The sequence below is a fragment of the Bidens hawaiensis genome, unplaced genomic scaffold (assembly GCF_021521415.1).
Source record: "Bidens hawaiensis isolate Kalapana, Puna unplaced genomic scaffold, B.hawaiensis_p1.1 tig00006365_1, whole genome shotgun sequence".
In the NCBI taxonomy this organism is placed as follows: domain Eukaryota; kingdom Viridiplantae; phylum Streptophyta; class Magnoliopsida; order Asterales; family Asteraceae; genus Bidens; species Bidens hawaiensis.
The window spans coordinates 1,374,582-1,389,750 of NW_027491425.1; the positions used below are offsets into that span (position 1 = coordinate 1,374,582).

A 15,169-nucleotide genomic window follows, 5' to 3' on the forward strand; every position below is an offset into this window, starting at 1 on the left:
TGGTTTTCACACAAGATCGTGTTTTAAATTTATAAAAATGATTTCTACTAAGACTAAACCACACACAAATAGGCAAGTGTACCTATCGTATATGTAGAATAGTATTGATAAAAACTAAGTATCAATCCAAGTACACAGAGTACTTCTAATAATAAATCTTTGTTAATAAGTTAACCGAAACTAATAATTATTAAAGGTCGTTTTTAAACTAAATTTTTGTTAAATTAAAGTAAAGTAAATAGGTAAAGTAGACGGATTTTAGACGAGAAAATCAATATATGAATGTTACCATCTAAATTAAGAATCCACTTAGCTCTTATTTAATTATTAATATTATGAATATGTGAAAAACTTGCTTTAGAATATAAGATAGAATAACCTCTCATTTCTAAGCGAATTACCCTATGACATAAAAGAAAGTAGAATGCGTAACTTCATGTCTACCACAAAAATGTCAATTTAATTAAGTAGTTTTCATGAAGTATAAAGATTAGGTTTAACTTTGAATTCTCAAACACCGATCCTAACAACTTTAGGAATTATAGTTAACTCACAATAACCCCTTTGGTTGATTTAAGTAAATTATAATTACGCATTCCTTTAACACATGATTTCTTTAACTAGCATGGCAACCCAGCTCAACATGTTCGGAGGCTTAAAATTAACTAAAATCTTGAGGCCCTTTTTTTTCTTCTTTTTTATGCATATAGCTATAGAGAGTATCCATGAATTATGAAATATCGATGTTATGTCGTGATTATCGGTGTGTAGCATTCCTCTTTAACTTGTGGCCCATCACTGAGTTATTAATTCTAGAAAACCTCACTTTCAAAAACCCGTAATACAAACTTCTATTTTAGATCGAGACCCTATAAAACTGGAGGCCTAAAGCCATTGTCTTATTTACCTTACCCACGAGACGGCCCTGTGGCAACCTAAATAATCGTACTTAACAATATTGTTTTAGAATTACCAAGATTAGAGAAATTGATCATAACATATATCTCATCTTTTCAAAGTCCAATACAAGGAAACATTTTTTGGATAAAATATCAAGATTTTCTTTTTACCATTTCTAGTCTCCAAGAACATTAGTGAATCATGAATAATCATAAAGATTTGTTTTAAAAATATTAATCATGAATCTTGAATTAATGGATTAAGATGACAAAACAAGTTTCATCAAAGGATAATTGCAAAATAATCATTACTTCACAAAAACTAAATCACATCTTCAATATAATAATCAAATAAAGTTAAGTTTCATCATAGATTTAAATGGTAATTGAAGGTTTAGCTCGTTATGAGCATGACCATGAACATCAAAGAAGATGAAGATATCAAACACATGATTAAACTTAGAACAATCTAATCAAATTGGTGATGAATCCATCTTCAATGGTGATGGATGATGACAATGATGATGATGATGATGATGATGATGATGGATGCCTCCAAGCCTTCAAACTCTTCAATAGATCTTCAATGTGAGTATAAAGTGAGTGTTTTTAAGTTATAAACCTGTCCAAATCCTCTCCAAGCACACCCAATGTAATAAGACATGCACATCTATTTATAAGCTGTCTCGACACTGGGCGCACGGCCCCGTGGTGGATGGGAACGGCCCCTTGGTGAGCTGTCCAGGTGCATTAATTGCTTGTCAAATCATGCATATGATGGTTTTCCACGGGGGCATGGTACATGAGACATGGGGGGGTGTTTTGGATGCCAGATTCTCGTATTTTTGTCTTATTTGGTTAGGGTGACCACGGGGGTGTGGTAGGTAAGACACGGCCACGTGATTTTGGTCTATGATTTTGTCTTTTCTCTTTAGATTTTGTCTTTTTTTGAGTGGGTAACCACGGGAGCGTGGAGCATGAGGCACAACCCGTGTTTGATGTGCCAGATTTTGTCATATCTTGAAAAGGTGACCACGGGGGTGTGGTTATTGGAACATGGGGGCGTGTTAAGCTGACAGATACACAATTTCTTTAATTTTTTTTCTTCGTGTATCCACTTGTTTCTTTGTTAGAGGCTAAAATAAACTTAAAAATAGAAAATAACATGATAAGTAGTTATTTGAACTAAATCATATAATAAAAGATGATGTTTTGGAGATTATTTGATGCTTAAAAGATGTATACTTTTATATACATCAGCGACACACTTAGTTTCTACAATACGAGTGACATGCGAAGGACAATAGAAACGATAACCATTTGAATTTCAGGATGCCCGACAAAGAAACAGGTAATAGTTTTAGGGTCAAGTTTTCTTAGGAAAGGGTTATAAAGTTTTGTTTCAGCAATACAGCCCCATACTTTCATATATTTAAGACTCGGTTTCCTTCCTGTCCAAAGTTCATAAGGAGTTTTAAGGACAAACTTAGAAGGAACTCTATTGAGTATATGAACGTACAACTGCTTTTAACGCTTCAGTCCAGAGGAATAAAGGTAAATTGGTGTTGCCTAACATACTGTGTATCATATCCATAAGGGTTCAATTTCTCCATTTAGCGTCACCATTTTGCTGAGGAGTACCTGGCATGGTATAGTGACGCCTTTCTTATTTGCTGATGTCATAACCAACACTTGAGAATTAAAATAAATAGGAAGTTTGCCCAAGACCATGAGAAACATCAAAACCATCCATGTCTAATTTTGGACCTAATACAAGATTTTGAGTAATCTCAGGAATATATAAGGTATCAAAAAGTTTAATGCATAAACCAATTTTCATTATTAATTGTAAGTTCCCACAACCTTGACTGAAGTTCTTTATCATTCCCTAGTCTTAGTGTTATTTGGTTTCTTTCCAGCTTCCGGATTAAAAGGAATCCCTGAGTAATTGGTCACTTAAGCCATAAAACCAGAATCAAATCACCATATGTTAGCTGGAACAGCTAAATTATAGGACTCAAGTATCATAAAGAGATAAATATCTTTCTTAGCCAGCCACTCCTTAAAGTCAGGGTAGTCTTTCTGCTTCTGTCAAAACTTGCAAAAAGGCTTTCCGGTGGAGTTTTGAGAGCTGGATGAAGCACATGTATTAGTCTTCTGAACTTTAGCAAACTCCTTTCTTGGATGAGTGTTTTTTTCTCTTCTTGGAACTGGTGGCAAGGTGAGCAACTTTAGGTTTATCCATCTTCATACGCTCTTCCTCTTGCACGCACATAGCAATCAGCTCACTCATAGTCTATTTCTCCTTCTAGGTGTTATAATTGATCTTGAAAGCTTCATAGGCAGCCGGAAGAGAAGTCATGATGAAGTGCATTTGAAAACCAACACTGATCTCCATATCTAATCTCTTCAGCTTATGGGGCATATTGTTCATCATCATAATGTACCCACGAATGCCACTTCTTTCATCATATTTAGTAGTCATCAGCTTGAGAATGAGAGTACTAGCATGCGCCTTAGACGTTACTTTGAATTTCTCCTCCACATAAGCCAGATAGGTTTTAGCGTCTTCAGAGTCTGGAATGGATCTTATTGGCATGCTAATGGAGTTTTTCATAAGCATGGAGACACGCGGTTACATCTATTCCATTTTTTGAACGATAAGTGATGAGCAAGAGTGCTTTTAACGGTTACTGCTGGAGGTTCATCCTCAATTAGAGCATAGTCAAAATCCAGGAAGGAGAGTTTAAGAATAAGAGATTCCTTCCAGACAGCAAAGTTATCTCCAGTTAATGATGTGATTCCACCACTCGGAGCTGTTAATGGAAATTAGATGAGAATATTAGGATACTTAACTTAAAGAAACTTAGAGTGATCTAGGGGCAAATTAAACTAAGGCATGCATAGATAAGGACCATTTTAATTTATGAAGCTGTGATAATAAACGTCTATTATTAACATCAAACTAATCGACTACTTTAATTAAAAGTTCTACTTAAATAAAAAATTAAATCACCTTTGAGCAGAATTAAAATTTATTTAAATATATGTGCAAAACAATTGTAACACATCATCTTTGGGTAGAATGATACATTTAAATCATGTTAGGCTAAACTAACAAAATTTTATTTAGACTTGAATGATAGGTTAGATGTAGCACATCACCTTTAGGCAGAAATGTACATAAAAAATTCATTCAAGTTAAGATTTTCTATTTTTTGTAAAATTAATTATTATTATTATTAATTTTTAAGTGTTTCCAAAATATTTTTAGTGTACTGTTCACGATTTTTTTTCCGGGAATAAGGGTTTTCAGGTTTTATGTGTTTTTAGAAACTAGGTGTTTTCGAGAACTTAGTGTTTTCGGAAATTGTTTTAATCGTAAACACATATACCCATGATTCCATGAACAGTTGAATGATAAGGTTATATCCGAATTCTTAGGGATTGTTTGTTTATCCAAGATTTGTTTATTTTCAAAAAGAATTCTTTTATTAATTTTCCAGAACTCGAAATATCTTGGGATAAAGTTTAACCAAAATATTAGGTATAACAATATAACAATCCAGATCTTGAACCATATTATATGTGATTTTTCACGAAAAACATCATTGGATTTATCAGATGTTGAAAAAACTTAGGGTTTATCAAAAACGAATTTTAATAAAGAAAAAAAAGCTTAAAATTGTTAAGGTTTATATATTCGGTTTTCAATATATGAATCTAATTAATAATGAAATCGAAAAGAACTAAGGGTTTATCAGGTTTTAGTTCCTGTCTTCCGGTTTAGATTCTGATTTTATAGAAAGCATGAAGAACTGATTAATCAACATCACTCTAATAACACATGTTGATCAGTCCTTCACGTTAGTGATGGCAAACATGAATAATATGATAAATCTATAACTAAAGCATACCTGTAACAATAGGGAGAGTAGCCACGGCTGATGAGAATGATCTAGACGACGTGATTGTCGGCTTGTCGAGTTCCCCTTTAGGATGTATATTAGTAATGGGATTTAGTTTCTTGAGAAAACCGAAAATATGGAGAGAGAGAGAGAGAGAGAGAGAGAGAGGGAGAGAGAGAGAGAGAGAGTTACGAAATTTGTTGTCAGGTTTAGGGTTATGTTATGATGTTAATTAATCTCTCCATATGTTTATATACACCCATAAGAAAACATTTGATTAGCAAGTAAGGGTAATATGGTCTATCAACAATTACCTAACTTATATAATAACAAAATATAATTTAATTATTTTAATCTATGATTATATAAATACTAATGATGACCATATATAAATCCCCGTATTTAATTCTTACACCATGATAACGATCTCACATGCAAGACTAAAGATCTATTTACTAACTTTTTCTAATTTCATCATATATTCACATCCAATATTTTATTAAATATTTTCTTTTTCTCTTTTAACAATTACGTATTTAAAATCTTCTCTTTAATAAATTCAAATTGAATATGACTGAGCTATAGACTTTAGTATTACCTTTCTTTTCATCTTATTCTTATGCCCTAAACAGTTTTTTCATCTATGTATACGGGTTTTCTTATCTATGGTGAGTTTGCTCTTGAAGGTTGAATGAAGATGATTAGATGGGTCAGTGGTCCGTCAGTAATCCAAATAACCGTTTAAAAAAACCTACGCATATGGGTCTCCCGTCGCAACGCTAAACAACTAGTTTACTTTATCTATTTATCTAATAGATGTTTTTTAAGGGCGGGTGTACATGAAAAACATAGTTTCTTGTAATGAATCAATTATACCATAAAAAGTTAAAATCACATGGTATTAATAGTTTATCACACCCCTCAATTATTCTTTTCTTGTTTAGTATAAAAAGGATGCATGATTCACGGGATGTATGATGCATGAGACAAATGACAGAGACTAACTATTAGTTAATTCCCCTAAGTTGGATAATGATGATAAAGGGTGGTACCTCCAATCTGTATACTCTCTTAGGGGCCTTTTATCAAAAATAAAATAGCGTTTTATATGTAAGAAGCGTGATCTTATCTTTCCCATGTAGCATCCTTTGCATTTTAAATTGGATTTAATTAGTGATGGTACTGGTTTTGTTTTTGTTCCTTTTTAAGTGTTGTTATAAGTTACAACCTGGCTGGCTCCAAACAGAATCAAATGATGATAATGTGTAGTTAAGGTGGTTTAGTAAGTATAATGATTGGTTGGACATGTTGTGGTCTCTATGATAACCTATGTCAGTATGTTTGTGTTGTTATTGCCAAACTTATGTGTGTAAAAACAAAGCATTTTAATAATTAACTGTAACTAAAAGTTAAGATGATCATAATCGAATGATTTTATATTCGGAAATTATGCGTTGTTGGAAGCACTTAACTTAAGTGTTGTCAAGGATAATAAGTATTTAACTTTTAATTTAGCGCTTCTACTCATGACAACACCAAACGCGCCATATATGATTTGCGTTTTTTTATTTTTAAACTAGGTTACAACAAAAGAATGATTTATTTTTCTTTTTAATTTAGACAGTTTTTATATCTATATTTTGTTTTTCATTTCGGGACTTGAACTTTCATCACTACGAGAAACGACACCATTAAACAACATTTTGGTACTACCAGGTCAAAGACTCTTTTGTTAGAATGATTTTGTTCTAACAAATCAAAAGTACTACTACAAAGTCTATGGTATAAAACAAAGAGTTTTTACGACTTAACACATTTGTCATAAGTCTCCCAAAGAAGGTGGTAACGTCAATCCGTTAATTAAAACCATGGTGTGGGTAAAGGGTTTATCGATGAACAATTCGCATGCCAATATCAATGATAATTTTCAGAGTGATCACTGAAAGAGAGTTAGGGAAAGAATATAAAAGGGCGCTATACGGTAAAAATCTATGTTTCATTTACAAAATATGCTTATAACCAAGGAACAAGAGACAATCTAACTAATTAGGAGGTGGCAGTCCAAGAGATGGTTCTACCTTGAGTATTAGCAAAAGATTGCCAAGGGAACATCCGTTAAAAACTTGTTCCCACCGACAATGACAAAACAATATGTCCAAAATCTCTATCAGAATGTTAGCAACATCAGTGATCCCTCGATGATCCATGACAATATATCCTTGGATGTTTACATGGATAGATAATCGTCAGTCAAAGTTTGTTTTTTAAGTTTTAAGCCATTCATCGCCCATAAGCCAGTAATAACCAAGGGATTTATCATCAGTTAATTATTAACTTTTACTTTTTTTTATTATTTTTGTAGGATTTGTCAATGATTCTTCTTTTGGTAAGAATTGACGGACTACAATCGTCGACAATATGATGTCTATCCTGATCGAATTTCTTTTTCTTTCTCTTTTTTCTTTTTGCTTTTAGAAAAAAAAAAGATCGCAACTAAAGAGAGAAATATCAAGTATGGTAAGTCTTACGTAATTGGGGGCACATATTGGTAATCTTAGTCTTATATTTGATTGTAAAACTATATTAAATACCTGAAGCCATATGCATGTGTACCCGATCACTCATTAAGCATAAGGTACATGGTATAGTCGTTACTTTATTAAAATTAAATGATGGTTTCAAGTACATTTCTTACACTGCTAACTTGTTAAATTTAATTAACTAAAAGGATAGAAATATAAAAACTAAAAGTCAGTGAATTAGTGAATTAATCTGTTACCAAATGAATAGGGAGGGAGAAGAAAAAGAAAAAAAAAATGTTTATTGGTATTATTTGGGTAGACAATTATGTAAGTTTTGGATAATCATGTTGGGTATCATATAATAGTAACACCATAACCATAACATATTTCATACCCACAAGAATTATAAAGCTAATCTCATACACGAATAAAGATCCAATAAAATTTTCTGAATGTTTCAAATCTACACATCAGTTCGGTCTATTTGCTACCCATAGCAATGTGTGAAAAATGGGCATTTTTACGCGTATGATAATTTCTCTTATGACATCCAATTTAGTTAAAATTCAAGAGTTAGCTATAAGTCTAAATGAGACATGCGTTATCATATACGATGGTACAAATACTTTACAAAACTGTTTCTTTCTTTAAAAAATTCCTCTCATATCCTCATGTTATCTTTGTCGTGTTATCGTAAACATGGGGGACCGTTTAATCGTTATTCTTGGATGGGTTATCCATGTTTGCAACAAAGAACTTGATAGTTAAATACCTGATATGACCGACCAAGATGAAGAGCGCATAAATAGTCTATGTTCAGTGTTGTACCAAGTCTAGGACCATTTTTATCGACACATACCGCCCACCCTAGTGTATTTTATATGGTCCATCATGTGACCACCAGAAACATTGTGGACATCGTGTAGCCACCACAAGCATGGCTGTATTACCCATTTCATAGCCCTCGTGTAATTTGTATAGACGTTGCCTAGAATGTCCACGTAAGCTTTCAGACCGTCTCCCAGTCTACTTCGTGTGTCTTTTTCTTTATCGGTACCTTTTAAGCATTAGGTATGTCCCCAACCTAATGAACGCATAAGTTATTACCCCACGCTACGAATCAACAAACATGTATAGCTCTATCACAAACTCATATTATAATCGTCCTAGTTTAATATTACTACAAGCATATGTGAGCGAACCGTTAAAGATCTCACCCTTCATAACGTTCTTTGACGGATGAACTATTAAGTACATTCGTCAACCCATAAAACGACCCAAAACAACACCAAACTGATTCCACAATTAAAATTATTTAAAACCATTATGTTCTAAAATAGCATTTGGCACCCTAAGACTGTTGAATTAATCAAGAAAACCAATTCTAACCATTATGAAAGTCTAAAAAACTTACCATGTAAATAATCTCGTGTGCCAAAATCGCGTGTGATGTTAACCTATAAGAACTATAAAAAAAATATACTAATACTCTCCAGAGCGCCCTTAAAACCTCTAAATAAGAATCCACCACTGCAAGACTGCAACCATGAGCACACTACCGCAGGTCCCGTTTTCAGACCTGCCAAACCAAAAATTTTAATGTAGTTTCGGTGAGTTGCATTGCATTGCACCCATAGTTTTAATTTAACAACATTTAAGGCCAAGGCAAATTACCTGAAAGTTTGATTACATCCATTTTTATTTCAACTTGTTGATTACAATATAAGAAACCGCACGATTGACTAAAATTAATCTGCAATATACCAAAAGACAGTTAAGAGGATAGCCCAACAAAAAAGGCTTAAGATAAAAGCATTACCCGAAGATCATTATTACCGGGTTCTCTTTTTGTATCCAAAACTTTTGCTGTTTGCATAATTGATTTTAGTATCGGATAACATAGTACTTCAACACGAACCATCTATCAAATGCTAAAACTTCTCGTGCAGTATCCACGAAGACTCTCCAAGAATCTTGGGATTGATCTCGGCTGCCATCCGAAAATCCAGCATGGATGCTAAAAACCGTGCACCCGAGCCTGACCTTTGCGAAGACCTTGAGCGGGCCAACTCCAAACCCGGTTTTACAACACTTTTTAAAAAACAGTCTAACCCGTTACTCAACAAGTTAACACAATCCATAGAAACATCCAACCCGTCCTCTTGCAAACTATGATTCAACCTATTCTTTAAGGAATTTGCAGCCGGCAAATGACCACTGCAATGGCAAGTCCACGCATAATACGCAGAATCCAAACCGTTAGTTTGTGGTTTTCGTTTTTCTGTTGAATGGATATTGACGCCAAGCGGCGCGCTAACAGGGTTCTACTATAAACACCAGGGCTTATCGCATCCTGCTCAACTTCCTCACCATCTTCAACCGAATTAGCTTCTAGTGGCGGTTTGCTACCTAAAGAAAACAACTCAGTAGCACTTCGTTGTTTTCGAACTTTCGTTGTTCCCAAATGTTGCGAAACAGGAAAGGTTCGGTCCTTAAACTTTCTTTCGCGAATGTTTGGCGTTCGACCCTTTTTAGGTGATGGAGGAAACGCGCATAGAGACTGAAGGTCGGTTACCGGGTGGGCCCCGTTAGCGACATTTAAACCCAAATGACTAGTTCCATTTCTCACAATAGCTATGATTAGTTCATTGTGAAGGCGAATGTTTTCCAGACCGACTAAGCCGATACAAAGCTTGTTAAACTCTGATTTACCGAGGTTAAGACTTAAAAACCGTGTCAACAGATTGAAGTATTTCTCAGCCTTTTGCGAACCGAGTCTCGTTTCGATTTGAAGCTTCAAGTCGAAAGTATTAATTCCGGAAAGGCGACGAACCGCAGGCATTATATTGGCCGTGTTTTCAATATGTTGATAACATTATATTAGAGCAAACCCTAGGTTACGGATGAATTGAACAAAACATGAATAAACAAGTAACACAGTCAATAAACAGTATCCTAATGAAGAACAAAGCATGAATTGAAGGTGAAATTAAATGCTGAAGAAGGAGATGAGATGAATACCTGATTGACGGGAGTGGAAGAGATGAATTGATCGGAAATTGATGGAGTAGATCGGAAGAACGACGTCGTATTATTGTACTATTGTGTTATTATTATTATTATTATTCACAACGGAGGTGAGGTCAAGTTTGGGTGCAGTCAAACATGTACCAAACCATACATACAAGGTCAACAGGAATGTATATAATGTTTGCGTTGACTTCTTTATTTTCCAACAACAAAGATTCATTTGCTTATTTAGGTATATTAGTTTTTATTAATCCTAATTTCTACCTATCATCTTTTGGTCACTACCGGTTCTAATTAACGAATTGGTTGTTAACAGTCACAATTTTTAACGTATCGGTTTCTAACGGTCCGTGACTAAAAGAATCCTAACGTCGTTAGTTTCTGGTCGCCGGAAAAACGTTTTTGGGCTTAAAACTCAATTTTTTCCCGAAAGCTCATCATTTTCGTCCCAAACATCTTGGTAACAATTTATCGGACCTTTAGGAACCTTTTTCTAGTAAAAGCCCCAATTATTTAGGTCATCGGAAACCCTAGAACCATCGTCGGAATCGGTTGATGGTGCTCAAGTGGTGGTAGCTGGTTGATGGTGAGTCAATAGCTGGTTAGACTTTTCCGGCCAAAAACGTTTTTCCGACAACCTGAACCTAATGGCGTTAGGATCTGTTAGTCGCAGACCTTTAGAAACAAATACGTTAAAAGTGGGACTATCAGTAGCTAATTCATTAGTTGGGACCGATAGTGGCAATAGTTAGGATTAATAAAAACCAATATACCGCTTATTTATTTAGTACATTATTTGTTCTTGCTGAACTTTTGAGTTTTGGTTCCCCTGCCGATGAATTTGTTTGCCACATCGGTGTACTCTTTAACATTCGAATGGCAGCTTTTGCGTAAGCTCGCTACTATGTTTTGTACAAACACTTACAAAAAATGCCTAGAAACACTTTGTTGTTTTTCAAATCACTATGAAATTCGAAAGATTATCAAATAAAGTAGTTTAAGACATCAGGAGTTTAGTGGTGTCAGTTACCAAGTATATTTATTGAAGTGACTGATTAAACAAAACTACAGGAGAATGCAATTTAGGACAGAATCTTACAATCATGTCCAAATTGCTAGATTCTGTTATTCAATAAGTAGGTGAAAATTACATGGAGAGTGAGTTGAGAAGTCAAACACAACTTGTTTACCAAACAAGTTTAGAATAACTCAAACCACTTGGTTTTTTAAAGGGTTATAAGATAAAACTAGTGTCAAACTCGGGAACCCAACAAATTAAGCACAACTTGTTTATTTTACTATAGCACATCACCACTTCTAATCAGGAACCCAACCAAAAGTTTTGATTTATTAAGATGAAAAGGAAAACATCCTACTAAGTAGTAGCCACATTAATTTCAGAAGCCACACATTGCAATGAACAACTCATCAATAAGCAAAAGGAAAGGTTTCAGGATTTCATAATATCATGAAATGAAGAAACTCAAGGACTACTATAACTTCCGCAGTTTGGACATAATCGTCATATTTTTTTAATCATAACAAACAAGACGATTAACTATAGCCGCACGAACCTAACTCCGTCAGTAATAAATAGACAGAGTGCGATGATGCTGAAGAGACGGGTTTGAAACCCCGTATGCCCATAACCAAAGATCCAATTCCACACTCAACACCTGAAAACAAAAACAATTTCGATTCATCAAAATTTCATAAATATGTTATGTCACACTTGTATTATATAATATATATACACATAAAACAATACAAACCTGTTTCCCGGTTCTTTTCTGGATCAAATCCCTCATTTTCTCCACTGCATATATAGAACAAGCTCGTAATTCAACTTCCTCCTCCGTCCCTGAACCAATTTCTTTATTACCCTTAATAATATTATCCAAATCTGAACTATATCTCAACACTCCAAGCTGCTGAAGCACTGCAGGGACAATATAGTCCGCAAATATAGAGATCGAACCCACATAACTAAAATCACCATAACCTTCACCTTTAAACGCACCCCACACATCAGCAGCAAAGATTTGGGCCCGTTTATAAAAAAACACCTGGTGACCTTTGTACACCGTGTGGTCACGAAAACCTACACAATTTAACTTGTTCAAAGTCTATTTCATTGTCAATAACTTAATTTGTATCAGTTGATCAAAAAGTATTAAAATTGGTGCCTGGAAAATGACGCGCGATAATGGAAACGAGCTTAACAGCCGATTTATCACAAGATTTCACAATGTTTGATGCTTTTCCCCCAAAGCTTCTTTCCAACTCAAACCCAACCTAAAGATACAGCTTTTGCTATCATATGCATAATATATCACAACACATATTATACATGAACATATATGTATATGCATATACCTCGTGCAACAAGCGGACCCGTTCATCCTCCAATGGAAGAGGTCTCGGCCATTTCAAGAGCTCACGCAACTCAGGGCCTGATTATAACCACAAGTCAAACTTGGTCCACAGTGAACAACATAAGCAACATGTGAAGATTATTATTAATTACCGGTGAATTTCTGAAGCCGATCGGCATCAAACACGGTTTTGTCATTTTCAAGAGCTTGTTTCAAGCCAGAAGCCAAATCATCATAGTTTAAATCCTTGTCTGGTGTCAATTAGCAACCAATAAACATGTCAAAAACCAGAATATATCAAATTGCATTATTATTAGACTATGTGTTGTGGGGCTTCGTTGGGGGGCTTCAGCATCACTCGCGAGTCGCAACCACCATAACAACTTCTAGCTATCAGGGGCTACATCCCACTGGCGGCCGCTAAGGGAGGTTGGAGGGGAAGCTTTGGTTATTTATGGCTTGCGAGCAGAGGCTTTATCCACAGCATGGTCAAGTGAGTGAGCAGGGGCTTTATTCGAAGCCTAGTCGGCAGGATGTGACGTAATATAAGAGAATGAGTCCGGGCCAACGAAGCCCCACAACACATATTCTTATTATGTGTGAACCCTCGGGTGGGCAAAACTGAAATTGCACTAATTTTGACGTTATTTTACTAATCTCGTGAAAATAATGTTAAAAGCGGCGGAAGGTTAATCAGGCATCATGTGGTGGCGTTGATAGCCGAAAGACAAGGATACATGCACCAATTGACCGCTGTGCCAATGGTTGAGTGTTATGCACCTTCTGTCCAACGCTTGATGCAATGCAAAACTACTGTCGAGCTGGGGTCTCACCATCTGTTCCTGGGTAGAGGTAAGGCTGATAGCTTTGCTGGTGGGATATGATAATAGAGTTTAGGTAATGAATGATAAGAAGTTGAAAATGATGCAATGGTACCTGGCCAGAAGCAGAAGTTGAGAGCATCCAAAACAAACAAGTACTGGACAGTTAAAGGACCATTATCAAAGTAATGAATCCCTTCGAAATTCCATTCCACTTTCGGAATCGAATTCTCGACACTTTCCACCACTTTCTCAATGCCTACCAAAACCGAAACAATGAACTCAAATGCATCAATATTATATTATATTATATAAAAGAAAAGAAAAGAAAATGAAATATCAGTTAGTTAGTTAGTTACCTAGGGAATCGACCGTCACGTGAGAGCCCAAGCGGAGCTAACCCTAACTTCATCCATGGCGGCTGCGGAGGCAAATGAAAATGAAAAGATTGTTGACCACCGGATAATATATGGAGCGAAGTATGGGTGAAGTGTCTCGAAGAAGATGATTGGTTTGAAATTTCGTGCTTAATGTTTCCAACACGTGAAAACCGCAAATCTCAACGCCAAAAACTTATCACTTTGTGGACTAAATTGTAATCTAATTTCTTTTTTTGTTTTCTTTTCTTTTCTGATTTCCTTAGTTTGTGTACGGGTACAAACGAGCCGAGTTGAGTCAAAGCTCGAACTCAGTTCATTTAACTTATACAGAGCTCGAGCTTCATTTTAAAAGCTCGAGCACAACTCGAGAATAGATTTTGAAGCTCGGGCTCGACTCATTTACTATTTATTAATTACTTTTTATATAGTTATATTTATTTTTATATATTTTTTCTATATAATTTTATGTACAAAATAGTATATATTATTTTTAGTTATTTTCGTTTTTTCATAACATTATATATATTAATTAATAATTATTAAATATATATTTTAAAAAATTATATATATGGCAGGCTCAGGCTCGTTTAGGCTCGTGAGCCGGCTCGATCTTGATAATTGAAGCTCGGGCTCGGGCTCGTTTATTAAACGAGCTTATTTTTCAGGCTCGAGCTCGGGCTTGACCTCGATTAAGCTCGGCTCAATCGAGCTTTTTAACAAGCCGATCTCAAGTAGCTCGTGGCAACTCGGCTCGTTTACACCATAAGACTTGGTAGTGGTCAAAAGTGAAGGTTTTCCACTTTATTTATGTTCACATAAATAACCTATCCTCGGGCCACTATGCACCCACAATATGACAATATACATATGACAAATGTCCGGTCTAAAATGGGCTACGACACGATTTGATTCAACCTTCAGACAACGTGATACAGGGGTGATGGATCACGAAGATATGGCAAACTCATATTTCAATTAACTGAACAAAGATAATTGGGTTAAAAAAGTTTTCAAGTTAAATTGTGTATAACTTGCGATACTTGTCAAATTATAGAAGCATAAGTAAACCTATTTGGCTATCTTTGACTATTTTTATCAAACACATAGTTAAACATATGCTAACCTTTTGTTTGTTTTTTAATATTATATTACTAGTTTTACTTATATTTGTTTTTCTTTTATAACTTTTAATATATAAAATTTTATATTATTTCGAATATATCGACGAGAAATG

The 15,169-nt window shown here is 34.9% G+C and overlaps 1 protein-coding gene across 1 annotated transcript; it reads right to left on the reverse strand.

Moving 5' to 3' along the window:
• Positions 1-11,783: 11,783 nt before the first annotated feature.
• LOC143632165 (uncharacterized) lies at positions 11,784-13,971 on the reverse strand. The gene is made up of 6 exons (XM_077100741.1): positions 13,957-13,971; positions 13,671-13,836; positions 12,887-12,985; positions 12,736-12,812; positions 12,132-12,654; positions 11,784-12,035 (listed from the first exon to the last, which is right to left on the reverse strand). The coding sequence occupies exons 1-5, from the start codon at positions 13,969-13,971 to the stop codon at positions 12,523-12,525; spliced, it is 489 nt and encodes a 162-aa protein (XP_076956856.1). The 3' UTR covers positions 11,784-12,035; positions 12,132-12,522.
• Between the last annotated feature and the right edge of the window lie 1,198 nt (positions 13,972-15,169).